At 40.4% G+C, this 14,268-nt stretch overlaps 1 protein-coding gene across 1 annotated transcript; it reads left to right on the forward strand.

Annotated features, from left to right (window-relative positions):
- Positions 1-6,725: 6,725 nt before the first annotated feature.
- LOC106613178 (olfactory receptor 2AT4) lies at positions 6,726-7,689 on the forward strand. Its single transcript, XM_014215177.1, has one exon. The coding sequence runs from the start codon at positions 6,742-6,744 to the stop codon at positions 7,687-7,689; it is 948 nt and encodes a 315-aa protein (XP_014070652.1). The 5' UTR covers positions 6,726-6,741.
- Positions 7,690-14,268: the final 6,579 nt, after the last annotated feature.

The raw sequence follows: 14,268 nt of genomic DNA on the forward strand, positions 1-14,268 counted from the left end.
CGGCAAAGGGCTGTATCCAGGCACTCTGCATTGCATCGTGTGTACGAACAGCCCTTCGCCGTGGTATATTGGCCATATACCACACCTACTCAGGCCTTATTGCTTAATAGTATTGCTCGGCATGTAACTGAATGGAGTGGTTGGATGCAGTCATTCTGGTGGCAGGCAGTCGATCCAGTCAGTACTCTGTCACTCATTGTCACACTTCATGACTTTTGTATGGACACTAGGTTGATCATGTGAAATTAAATTAAATATTCCTGTATGCAATTTAGCCATTAATAAGCGACTTGTAGTCATGTGTGCATTTATGTTACATTTGGTTGGTCCCGGGAATTGTTTGCACTGCCCCAGCGTTACGAACGCCATGACCTACCAACGGAGCTACAAAGGACCACATTGTGGATAACCTGTCATCTACCTACAGCTCTGAGATGTAGGTTTACCATTCATACGAGGCTAATGCTTTCCTGATCGTCAGGTACCTATACTGGTTGAAAAGTAGTCATTTAAGTTTCTAGTTCCCTTAAAACTTCCTCTGATGATTTGTCCAAACAATAATATATTTCAAGCGAAAATACTGAATATAAAACATAAGTAGCTATTATGTATTAGGGTACATGTGTCTGATGTGTTGTGCCATGTTCTTGCTAGACAGATACGTTTGTTTGTACTGTATATGTTTCTCAGAGGCAAACCCTGTCTTTCAACAACATACAACAAATTAAGTCTTTAAGGATTACTGTCTAATTAGTGTCTCTCTCATACACTATGTTCCCTTGTGTGTGATTAGTGAGGAGTGTGTGTGTGTGTTCCTGTTTTGCTGTTCTGATTTCACTATGTATGTGCAAACAATGGTCTTGGACCTTCTCTCAACAAATTATATTCATACTGTATACATACTATATCATAATAACTAAGCAATTGTTTGTCTACATTTTGTCCCTTTTTGTTTAGCTGAAGTGTATTTCTTCTCAAGGTGTATCTTTATTATAACTACACCATAGACTTTGAACCACTTTTACCAGGCCCAAGAAAGGATTATCAAATAATATGATTTGGGATAACAAAGCCCTATAAGGTTTACTATAAAGTGAAAATAATAATTACATTCTCTTTTTAATAGGACTTCCTCCTGTCCTTATTTGACCATTATCTGACTTTTCATGTTGAAAGATAAGGTAACCAAATCATGGTGTTAGTCTTTTTCTACAGTGGCCCATTATAGTTGCTGCTATTATGGTTATGAATGGGCGATGCACACTGCCTGTGAAAGCTCATATACACTTTCTTGTCTTGGTCTGCTCACATTTCAGAACATCACATCTCATATAACAGTCGCTGGGGATGTTACCTATTTTATCCAATTATTAATACTGGAACCCCTCTGGGGTCGTTTAACAGGCTGCTGCTTCCTTTTCTTCCTAGGGGATTTATAAACGGTTTACTAATATCATTAGACAAGATGGGCTTTGGGAATACATGATATACTTTCCCATTGACCCTTAGTGATCCCCTGGCACTGCACTGTCTGTGAAAGGGTGACTACACTAATGAATAACAACTTGTCCAAACCTATTCACAGAGTATGAAAGGTTGAGAGAGAAGGGAGATCAAGGGAATGCAATATTAAAAAGGTTGCAGCCAAAGACATAATCAATTAACATCCGAAATTATTGGCACCCTTGATAAAGATGAGGAAAAAATACTTTGTGTACTCAGCCTTTTTCTATAATGTTTCATGAGATTGAAGAACATGTTGGGAGGTGACCTTTCCTCCTTACAGAATCTTTCTAGATTCTTCAATCCTTTGAAAAGGCTGGCCGAACAGGCCCCCATTAACATCGGCGGGGCTGTAGTGGAGCGGGTTGAGAGTTAAGTTCCTTGGTGTCCACATCACCAACAAACTACCATGTTCCAAACACACCAAGACAGTCGTGAAGAGGGCACGATAACACCTTTTCCCTCTCAGGAGACTGAAAGGATTTGGCAAATGGTCCCCAGATTGTCAAAAGATTCTACAGCTGCACCATTGAGAGCATCCTGAACGGTTGCATCACCGCCTGGTATGGCAACTGCTCGGCATCTGACCATAAGGCACTACAGAGGGTACTGCGTACGGCCCAAACTCTCAACCCGCCAAAATACAGTTACTTCAAACTGAGATTTACAGTAGAACAGACTGTTTGATTTTATTTTAAAGAATGGTTATGGGTGCCAATAATTTTGACACCAATCAGGGTTTTTTTTTTACTTGTTAAAGAAAATAACAACTGTGTTAGTATAAAAAAATATAATTAAAAAAATGTTTGCATACAATGTAGCTTAGTATTTGTGTTATTTATTTTATAGAGCATTTTTTGCTCATATTTAACAAGGGTGCCAATAATTTTGGTGGTGACTGTATAAAGTGGAGGAGGAAGGAATGTCCCCACAGGACTAGGTCCTATCTTGAGATCTGTGCATGGAATTCACCATTGTCATCAATGCAATACTTACAGTATGAGAGAGATTGGGTTATCAAATTAGGGATTTGGCCCTCAATGATTGCAGTTTACCCATGAAAGGATGCAGGGTCCAATTCAAGCAATTACAGACCAAGGAAAACTGCAGGGCTGGTCACTCAAATATGTCAGTCTTTATGTGCCGTATAGGCCTTTGAGCCAATCAGCATGTATGCATGTTCCAGTGTGCAGTTTTTACACCTGTTTTTGGATACCAATAGGCAGTAGTTGACTAATGAGAATCATGACGTGCGATTTCTCAAGTGGCTGAGAGAAGGTGGTTCACTTTAAGAAAGTCAGAAATTGTTTAAATTCAGAGACATCCAATGCCAGTCTGGTCAGTGTCATCCACCAACTATGTGTCTTTAACAAGAGAGCTTAGTTTTATTGCTTCTTTAATCAGAACAACAGTTTTCAGCTGTGCTAACGTAATTGCAAAAGGGTTTTCTAATGATCAATTAGCCTTTTAAAATGACAAACTTAGATTAGCTAACACAACGTGCCATTGGAACACAGGAGTGATGGTTGCTGATAATGGGCCTCTGCACGCCTATGTAGATATTCCATACAAAATCAGCCGTTTCCAGCTACAATAATTATTTACAACATTAACAATGTCTACACGGTATTTCTGATCAATTTGATCATTATCGTCGTTATTCGGTATTTTGTTATTTTAATGAACCAAAAAAATTGCTTTTCTTTCAAAGACAAGGACATTTCTAAGTGACCCCAAACTTTTGAACGGTAGTATATATATATATATATATGTGATAATAAAAAAGGGATTTGGGCACATGTTATAAAACTGTACTATGAGTTTATATATGAAATTATTATCATAAACAGGTCAGAGGTCACAGGACTGATATATGCAAATAACAGGGTTGGGGTGTGTAGCGAATAGCTGGATGTAGGTTACTGTTGGTGACTTAGAGAATACAGGCCTAAGTGGGTAAAAGGGCTGAGATAAGCAAGTAACAGGAATGAAGTGTATTGGCAAAGGAACTGGGGTCTATGAGTAACAAATAGGGTATTTAGGTCTAGGATATGGGTGAATTGGTACATGATTGTATCAACAGGGCATATGGGTTTTAGGGTTAGGACATGGGGGTGACAGGCCTGGGGTGCATGGGTAATTGGGTTTATGAGTGTGGGTAAGTGGGCTGAGGTATACATATATTGGGGCTGAGGAATGGGGACTTAATTTTATTATAGGCAGAGCACTGTATGTTTCCATCGGTCACAATAAAACATACTTTTTGACTTTTTAGTAGAAAAAGCTATATCAAATCAAATTTATTGGTCACATACACGTGGTTAGCAGATGTTAATGCGAGTGTAGCGAAATGCTTGTGCTTCTAGTTCTGACAGTGCAGTAATCTCTAACAAGTAGTCTAACAATTCCCCAACAACTACCTAATACACACAAATCTAAAGGAATGGAATAAGAATATGTACATATAAATATATGGATGAGCGATGGCCGAGCGGCATAGGCAAGATGCAATAGATGGTATAAGATACAGTATAAACATATGAGATGAGTAATGTAAGATATGTAAACATTATTAAAGTGGCATTGTTTAAAGTGACTATTGAGTCTATGTAGGCAGCAGCCTCTCTGAGTTAGTGATTGCTGTTTAACAGTCTGATGGCCGTGAGATAGAAGCTGTTTTTCAGTCTCTCAGTCCCAGCTTTGATGCACCTGTACTGACCTCGCCTTCTGGATGGTAGCGGGGTGAACAGGCAGTGGCTCGGGTGGTTGTTGTCCTTGATGATCTTTTTGGCCTTCCTGTAACATCGGGTGCTGTAGGTGTCCTGGAGGGCAGGTAGTTTGCCCCTGGTGATATGTTGTGCAGACCGCACCACCCTCTGGAGAGCCTTGCGGTTGTAGGCGGTGCAGTTGCCGTACCAGGCGGTGATACAGCCCAACAGGATGCTCTCAGTTGTGCATCTGTAAAAGTTTGTCAGGGTTTTAGGTGACAAGCCAAATTTCTTCAGCCTCCTGAGGTTGAAGAGGCACCTTCTTCACCACACTGTCTGAGTGGGTGGACCATTTCAGTCTGTCTGATGTGTACGCCAAGGAACTTAAAACTATAAACTATATGGATTACATGTTAGGGTTACTAATAGCATATGATTTCCATAGTGGCATGTCTGGGAACAAATGGGTTAAGAAAGTTAACAAAAAAAGAAAATATTTTTATTTATTAAGATAGGTAACCATATATGTAACTACCAAACTTTTTTAATTGCTAAGTATGATGAAATAAAAATGTGTCTTTGAATAGTCTTTGTTTGTGTAGATATTTTGCATCATTACATCATGATTTAAATAAATAAACTGTCCTCTCACTGTCAACTGTGTTTATCTTCAGCAAACTAAACATGTGTAAATATTTGTATGAACATAAGATTCAACAACTGAGACATAAACTGAACAAGTTCCACAGACATGTGACATTTCTGGAAGGGAATGGCCCTAGCCCTCACCCTCCGATCCAACAGGTCCCAGATCTGCTCAAGGGGATTGAGATCCGGGCTATTCGCTGGCCATGGCAGAACACTGACATTCCTGTCGTGCAGGAAATCACGCAGTGAACGAGCAGTATGGCTGGTGGCATTGTCATGCTGGAGGGTCATGTCAGTATGAGCCTGCAGGAAGGGTAACAAGAGGGAGGAGGATGTCTTCCCAATAACGCACAGCGTTGAGATTGCCTGCAATGACAGTCCGATGATGCTGTGACACATCGCCCCAGACCATGACGGACCCTCCACCTCCAAATCGATTCCGCTCCAGAGTACAGTCCTCAGTGTAACACTCATTCCTTCAAAGATAAACGCGAATCCGACCATCACCGCTGGTAAGACAAAACCGCGACTCGTCAGTGAAGAGCACTTTTTGCCAGTCCTGTCTGGTCCAGTGACGGTGGGTTTGTGCCCATTGGTGACATTGTTGCCAGTGATGTCTGGTGTGGACCTGCCTTCAACAGGCCAACAAGCCCTCAGTCCAGCCTCTCTCAGCCTATTGCGGACAGTCTGAGCACTGATGGAGGGATTGTGCATTCCTGGTGTAACTCGGGTAGTTGTTGTTGCCATCCTGTACCTGTCCCACAGGTGTGATGTTTGAATGTACCGATCCTGTGCAGGTGTTGTTACACATGGTCTGCCAATGCGAGGATGATCAGCTGTCCGTCCTGTCTCCCTGTAGCGCTGTCTTAGGTGTCTCACAGTACGGACATTGCAATGTATTGCCCTGGCCACATCTGCAGTCCTCATGCCTCCTTGCAGCTTGCCTAAGGCACGTTCACGCAGATGAGCAGGGACCCTGGGCATCTTTCTTTTGGTGTTTTTCAGAGTCAGTAGAAAGGCCTCTTTAGTGTCCTAAGTTTTTATAACTGTGACCTTAATTGCCTACCGTCTGTAAGCTGTTAGTGTTTTAACAACCGTTCCACAGGTGTATGTTCATTAATTGTTTATGCTTCATTGAACAAGCATTGGAAACTGTGTTTAAACCCTTTACAATGAAGATCTGTGAAGTTATTTGGATTTTTACAAATGATCTTTGAAAGACAGTAAAAAATGAAAATGTTTCAGGACCCTGAGTTTACATGACAAAGAACAAGAGAAAAACACTCAAACACCTTGAGTATAATTACCTTAGGGAGTAAGGTCAGGTGCAGAATTATGTCACGGGGTGTCAACAGTTATTATAAAATGGACACTGCAAGTGTCCGTGTCAGACATCAGACTTGGCTAAGCCCTGATTTACTACTATGCAGATCTGGAGTTACATGGCATGTCTTGATAGCTCACTTTATACATCTTCTTAATGTGTTTTCTGAATATATGAATCAGATGGATATGTTCTCTAATCTTTAGATGAAAGTCTTATTGAAAGGCTTTGTTGTGAGGTGCAGCTTTTGCATTGACATGCCACAAATTGGGCGATGCAGTCAACAGTATTGAAACAATTATGCAAAATTAATTACTTTTGTAATATTCTTTACATGTCCTAATATCTTGACAGTCATATGTAGTGGGAAATGTAATGTGATCAATAACTTGATATCACTTGTAATATCAATAAGATGCTAATTAAGGATCGGACCTGAAGGAAGGACATGCATATTATTGATACCATTTGAAAGGAAACACTTTGAAGTTTGTGAAAATGTGGATTTAATAATTAACTAATCCTTTATTTCCGCAGGTTGTCTAAGAGACCATCATCATGTCAGCTGGGAATCACAGCTTTGTGACAGAGTTTATTATCGTTGGGTTCCCTGGACTTCAGCCAGAGTTCTACGGCCTTGCCTCAACTGTATTATTCTTGGTGTATTTTTGCACTGCAGTAGGAAATGTTATTATTCTTGTATTGTTCGCAACAGACCGGGATCTCCACAAACCCATGTATTTTGTTATTTTACATCTGGTTGTTTCTGATGTTCTCTTTAGCACCACCACATTACCAAAGATTATTGCCAGGTATTGGTTTCAAGCAGGAGCCATTTCATTCACAGGTTGTTTTGTCCAGATGTACTTAGTGCACTATTTTGGAACTGTAAATTCATACATTCTATTTATAATGGCTTTAGACCGATATGTTTCAATCTGTTTTCCGCTCAGATATCCAATGATTATCAAAAACTCCACTATTCATATTCTCAGTGCCACTGCGTGGATTGTTGCGAAAGCCGGCCCATTGATGATGGTAATTAGGGCCTATCCTCTTCCTTACTGTGACTCAAACAAAATCACGCAGTGCTACTGTGATCATATCGCTATAACAACGCTTGCATGCACAGATAGGGCCCCTTATAGTTTTCCTGCTTTTATCTTTGCCATGCTGGCATTACTGGGACCTCTTGCTTTTATTATATTCTCATATTGCTCTATTATTGTGGCAGTTCTTCAGATTGCGAGCACCCAAGGCCGCCTCAAAACCCTTTCTACCTGCAGTGGTCAGCTGATCATCATTGCCCTGTATTATCTCCCCAGGTGTTTTATTTATCTGTCCAGTAATATCGGCATTAGATTCAGCACTGATTTACGCATTGTTATTATCATGTTGTATAGCCTGCTCCCTCCCCTGATCAATCCACTGATATACAGTTTCAAAACTAAACATATAAAACAGAGCTTGATGAAAATATTCAAAAGATCAACTGCTCCACAGTAAAAGAGTGTCTCTGCTGTATCTTGATGATTTATGTAACACAACTACTCAAATTGTTTTGCAATTGTTTGAATTCATCCAATTCATTATGGTGTACACATGCTTAATGATTGAGTATTATTTATTTTAAAAAATGTATTAAAACAAAAATCTATTTATCTGTTTTTACCACATGTATTTTTATTTAGCATTGTTGACTCAACACTGAATTGCTTAGTAAAAGTTTTAATTTGAAAGTTGGTGAACACATCAGTCAACATCACTAAACAATGCTAATATCATTTATAAAGCTAGTATCTGCTGTGCTGTTGCTAGATTTTTTGGGACGTATAAATGAATAATACATTCTAAACACTTCTACATTAATGTGGATGCTACCATGATTACGGATAGTCCTGAGTGAATCGTGAATAATGATGAGTGAAAACGTTACAGATGCACAAATATCATACCCCACCAAAAATGCTAACCTCCCCTGTTACTGGGCACAAAGACAAGCAGAAACACAACAAAAACAAACAGCAAATGCACCCAACAAGTTTGTAGATTCACACGCTCGATGTAATCATTGCATGCTAGGAATATGGGACCAAATACTAAAACTTTTGACTACTTGAATACACATATTTGTGAATTTGTCCCAATACTTTTGGTCCCCTGAAATGGGGGGACTATGTACAACAAGTGCTTTCATTTCTAAATGGTTCCCCCCATATGGATGAAAATACCCTCAAATTAAAGCTGACAGTCTGCACTTTAACCTCATAGTCATTGTATCATTTCAAATACAAAGTGCTGGAGTTGAGAGCCAAAACAACAACAAAATTGTCACTGTCCGAATACATTTGGGGCTCACTGTAACGTAGATTCAAAAACATGAGCTGGAGCACACCCAGAAAAATTAGTTTGTGTGGAGGTGCTGACTAATGGCGAAAAAACAATCAAAATAAAGTCTCACACTCCATGTATAAACTCCCAGCAATTTAATGGGTATTTACCAACGTTTCGGCATCACTGTGCCTTCCTCAGGGTGTACGAATACTTTTGGCGCTCACTGTAACGTATACATTCCTCATGAGCTTAGTTCAGCTGTTTGACCCAATTACAACTCAAAATAAGTTTGTTTTACTCCAACGTTTGTAAACAATGTAAATGTAAGCAAACACTGTCAGCCTTAAAACATGGTTACAACTAAAACGTTGATATCATTAAACGCATTAAAAAAGTCACGACGAGGCTGAATTAAACAGGATATGGGGCAACAATTTTATAAATACCAACAGACAATTTGTTCGTTTGACATGGTGGGATCTTTTTGTGTTGGTAAAATGAACTAGGTAACACATTGCAATGGAAACGCCTTTTTGTACAAATAGTGATATAATAATATCGAAGTAAACTTGGAGTCACGTGATGATTTGTTGTGTGGTCCTCCCACTATGACTCGGGAAACCATGCCGTTTATTAGGACTACAGATGAAATAAGTTCTGATGAACTTCACAGGGTGGTGAAAGTGCAGTGATGAGCCTGATCTTTCATTCCAATAAATATCAAGGGTCTTATTCTTGTGACATGATGATGGATGGTTGGCTGCCATTGGACAAATAAAAACAATAACGCTCATATCCATGATATTCGAATGTAGGTAGCCAATAAACACTGTAACTGCAGGCTTTTGGCTACAGCACACATGCCAAGACTAGAGTGGGCACATTTGCTATAGTATATATAATAGTATATACTTATATACGTTTTTGTGACAAAACCATCAGAAGAGTTGAAAATGCGAAGGAAACCAATTTAACTTGTATTTTTCATTGGGCACATGGGAAATTAATAACAAACCTTATTTTTATATGTACTACTTCATCACTCGCAGACTTGTATCCACAATAAGTGAGTTTGATGGGAACACATCTCTGGTGGAAATCTATCACAAATTGGATTGAAACCTAGTGATGGTCATTCCTTGCATCCATGGCTATGTCTATGAATTTGAAAGTGGTTACATTTCTACAGGCCTATCCCTCAGCTTTTTACCAAAACAGAGGCGAGGTGGTCGCTTTGATATTGTTTCTACAAAGGATGCTAGCTAAAAGGTGATTTCTAATGAGGATACCAGAATAGCACAATATCAACATTACTCTTTATTGTTGCTGCAGTGCCATAATGTGCCATAATTGTATCTGAAGCAAAGCATATGCACACTATGATTGAATTCCGGCCTTGCAAGTAAAACATGTAAGCAACATTAGGCAAATTCCATTTCTCCCTCTAGCTCCTTGCCAAAGTGTGCACTTGTTCACTCCCTCATGGACCGTCAAAGAAAGGACAAGTTTGGGTAATATGGTAGAGGATCTCCTTTCATTGAGACATAAGGGACTGTAACATACTCTGTTTTATGGAAGCATGGCTCTCTCCAGATATATTGTCCCCATCCATATAGCCAGTGGGGTTCTCCGTTCTTTGCGATAACAGGAAGAACGAACTCTCCGGGAAAAACAGATGTGGATGGGTTTGTCTCATGATTAACAACTCACGGTGTGGTTGTGGTAACGTACAGGAACTCAAATCATTTTGTTCTCTAGAATACCTTAGCAAATGTCGACTGCATTACCTCCAGAGAGAATTTTCTTGATTATTGTCACTGCCGTGTATATTCCCCCCAAGATGTCACCACAACAGCACTAAAGGAACTACACTGGACTCTGTGCTAAAGCCTGAGAGAACACGCTTGACCATTGCTCCTCTCCCTTTGGGGACGGCTACAAGAACCTACTTTTGGGAAATCAGATCACGCCTCCATCCTGCACCTCTCCGCCTATAGGCAGAAACTTAATCAGGAATCTCCTGTGGTAAAGAGTGTTCAACATTGGTGTGACCAATCGGAATCCATTCTTCAAGACTGTTTGATCACGGGGACAGGGAAATGTTCCGGCTCACCTCTGGGAAGGGAATCGACGTGTACACTAACTCGGTGACTGGGTTCATTAGGAAGTGCAAAGAAGATGTTTATTGATTAGATTAGATCTTATCCAAACCACAAACAGTGGATAGATGGCAGAATTCGCACAAAACTGAAAAGGCAAACCACCGCATTTAACGACAGCAAGGTCATGGCAAGGTCATGAACTTGTACAAACAGACCAGCTTTGACCTCCGAAAGGCAATAGAAGAGGCAAAACAACAGTACAGGGAAAGTGGACAATTCAATGGCTCAATCAAGAGACACATGTGGCAGGGACTCCAGACAATCACGGTTTATAAAGGGACAAACTAAACACCTTCGCCGCTCATGGAAAACAACAGCCAGCCATTGACGAGGGTCGCTGTCACTCATGAGGACTGTGTCCTCCCAATCTCTGTGGCCGATGTGAGTAAGACATTCAAGCCTGTTAACCTTCACAAGGTGTCATGGTTCCACCTGTCACCAGAGGGCGGCAGGGACAGTCCTAGAGACGGTAACAACACTCAGGTGTGTCCAATCTACTCATTAGGATTTTCCTGTTAACCTGTTGGGGCTAGGGGGCAATATTTTCACGGCCGGATAAAAAACGTACCTGATTTAAACTGGTTCCTACTCTTGCCCAGAAATGAGAATATGCATGTAATTAGTAGATTTGGATAGAAAACACTCTAAAGTTTCTAAAACTGTTTGAATGGTGTCTGTGAGTATAACAGAACTCATATGGCAGCCCAAAACCTGAGAAGATTCCCTGTCTGACAATTTGTTGTCCTTCTGTTGCATCTGTGCTGTTACGTGACACTTTCTAAGGCTTCCATTGGCTCTCTAAAGCGTTCAGAAAGCGGAATGACGTGTCTCTTGTCTCTGGGCAAAGTACAGCAGCAGCATTTGTAAGTGTCCTGCCTGGGGACAGTGAGACTGAGATGCGCGTTCACGAGACTTCTCAATTTTTCTATTTCAGTCTTTGAATGAATACAACGTTGTCCGGTTGGAATATTATCACTATTTTATGAGAAAAATAGCATAAAAATTGATTTTAAATTAATTTTAAACAGCGTTTGACATGCTTCTAAGTACGGTAATGGAATATTTTGACATTTTTTGTCACGAAATGCGCTCGCGCGTTACCCTTCAGATAGTGACCTGAACGCACGAACAAAACGGAGGTATTTGGATATAACTATGGATTATTTGGAACCAAAACAACATTTGTTGTTTAAATAGAAGTCCTGGGAGTGCATTCTGACAAAGAACAGCAAAGGTAATCCAATTTTTCTAATAGTAATTCTGAGTTTAGGTTGCCTCAAACTTGGTGGGTGTCAAATTAGCTAGCCTGTGACAGCCGAGCTATGTACTCAGAATATTGCAAAATGTGCTTTCGCCGAAAAGCTATTTTAAAATCTGACATAGCGATTGCATAAAGGAGTTCTGTATCTATAATTCTTATCTTTAACCTCTATGGGCTAGGTGGGACGCTAGGTGGGACGCCTACTCAACAGCCAGTGTAATCCCGTGGCGCGTTATTCAAATTCTTCAAAAATGCAAAAACTTCAATTTTTCAAACATATGACTATTTTACACCATTTTAAAGATAAGACTCTCGTTAATCTAACCACACTGTCTGATTTCAAAAAGGCTGATTTAAAAAAATAGTCATATGTTTGAGAAATGGAAGTTATAGCATTTTTGAGGTATTTGTATTTCACGCCACGCGATTCCACTGGCTGTTGACTAGGCCCAGAGAGGCTCTTACATCTAGACGTTCCGCTAGCGGAACACCGCTCCAATATCCAATGATAGGGCGCGGCGCGAAATACAAACTCCTCGAAAATCCGAAAACTTCCATTTTTCAAACATATGACTATTTTACACCATTTTAAAGACAAGACTCTCCTTTATCTAACCACACTGTCCGATTTCAAAAAGGCTTTACAACGAAAGCAAAACATTAGATTATGTCAGGAGAGTACCCAGCCAGAAATAATCAGACTAAATGCAGCACTAACCTTTGATGATCTTCATCAGATGACACTCCTAGGACATTATGTTATACAATACATGCATGTTTTGTTCAATCAAGTTCATATTTATATCAAAAACCAGCTTTTTACATTAGCATGTGACGTTCAGAACTAGCATTCCCACCGAACACTTCCGGTGAATTTACTAAATTACTCACGATAAACGTTCACAAAAAACATAACAATTATTTTAAGAATTATAGATACAGAACTCCTTTATGCAATCGCGGTGTCCGATTTTAAAATAGCTTTTCGGTGAAAGCACATTTTGCAATATTCTGAGTAGATAGCCCGGCCATCACAGGCTAGCTATTTTGACACCCACCAAGTTTGGTACTCACCAAACTCAGATTTACTATAAGAAAAATTGGATTACCTTTGCTGTTCTTTGTCAGAATGCACTTCCAGGACTTCTACTTCAACAACAAATGTTGGTTTGGTTCCAAATAATCCATAGTTATATCCAAATAGCGGCGTTTTGTTCGTGCGTTCAAGACACTATCCGAAGGGTAACGAAGGGTGACGCGCCGGTGCGTTTCGTGACAAATTCTTTTTAAATATTCCATTACCGTACTTCGAAGCATGTCAAACGCTGTTTAAAATCAATTTTTATGCGATTTTTCTCGTAAAATAGCGATAATATTCCGACCGGGAGTCGTTGTTTTCGTTCAAAGACTGAAAATGTAAAATGGCCTCTTCACGTGCACGTGCGCGCCCGTCTCATTGTTCTCAGATCGACCACTATCCAAATGCGCTACTGTTTTTCAGCCAGACTGCAGAGTCATCATTCAACGTTCTGGCGCCTTCTGAGAGCCTATGGGAGCCTTAGAAAGTGTACGTTACAGCAGAGATCCTCTGTTTTGGATAGAGATGACAAAGAAGGCCAAGAAATGGTCAGACAGGGTACTTCCTGTACAGAATCTTCTCAGTTTTTGGCCTGCCATTTGAGTTCTGTTATACTCACAGACACCATTCAAACTGTTTTAGAAACTTTGGAGTGTTTTCTATCCAAAGCTACTAATTATATGCATATTCTAGTTTCTGGGCAGGAGTAATAACCAGATTAAATCGGGTACGTTTTTTATCTGGCCGTGAAAATACTGCACCCTATCCATGACAAGTTAAGAGAGGTGTGTTTTCTGTTATCCGAAGCTTGAATTGTTTACCGTGTGTTCGTTTCCTGAGTGAGTTTTCGAGTGTACTGTGATCCTGCAGCTAACGTGTCTCAGTAAAGTATTATGTTTATCCTTAAACACGGATTCCTCATCTGGTCTCTTCTCTGCAACTGGGTCCAACCTCAGCACATCACAGCAAGCTTCTGCCTCAACATGGACCCATCAGAGATCAGCCAGATTCAGAATGTTATAACCCAAGAAGGAGCACCGCTGGGGCGGCAGCAAGAACAACTTCACCAAATATTTGAGACCCTCCGGGCACTTACCGATTCCCTCCGACCACGGCCAAACCCTAACTCAGGAGGAGCCAATGTCCAAGTCTCATTGCCCAGTGCAACAGGCATTGCCTTAGTTCCTCCAGGGAACCTGAAACGGTAACCCAAGATCCCAGCCCCCGAACGTTATGGCGGCCACACGGGA

This window comes from Salmo salar, chromosome 09 (assembly GCF_965601325.2).
Source record: "Salmo salar chromosome 09, fSalSal1, whole genome shotgun sequence".
NCBI classification, from domain to species: domain Eukaryota; kingdom Metazoa; phylum Chordata; class Actinopteri; order Salmoniformes; family Salmonidae; genus Salmo; species Salmo salar.

Coding starts and splice junctions, on each gene's coding strand:
- LOC106613178 (XM_014215177.1), top strand. CDS start 6,742: ATGTCAGCTGGGAATCACAGCTTTGTGACAGAGTTTATTATCGTTGGG.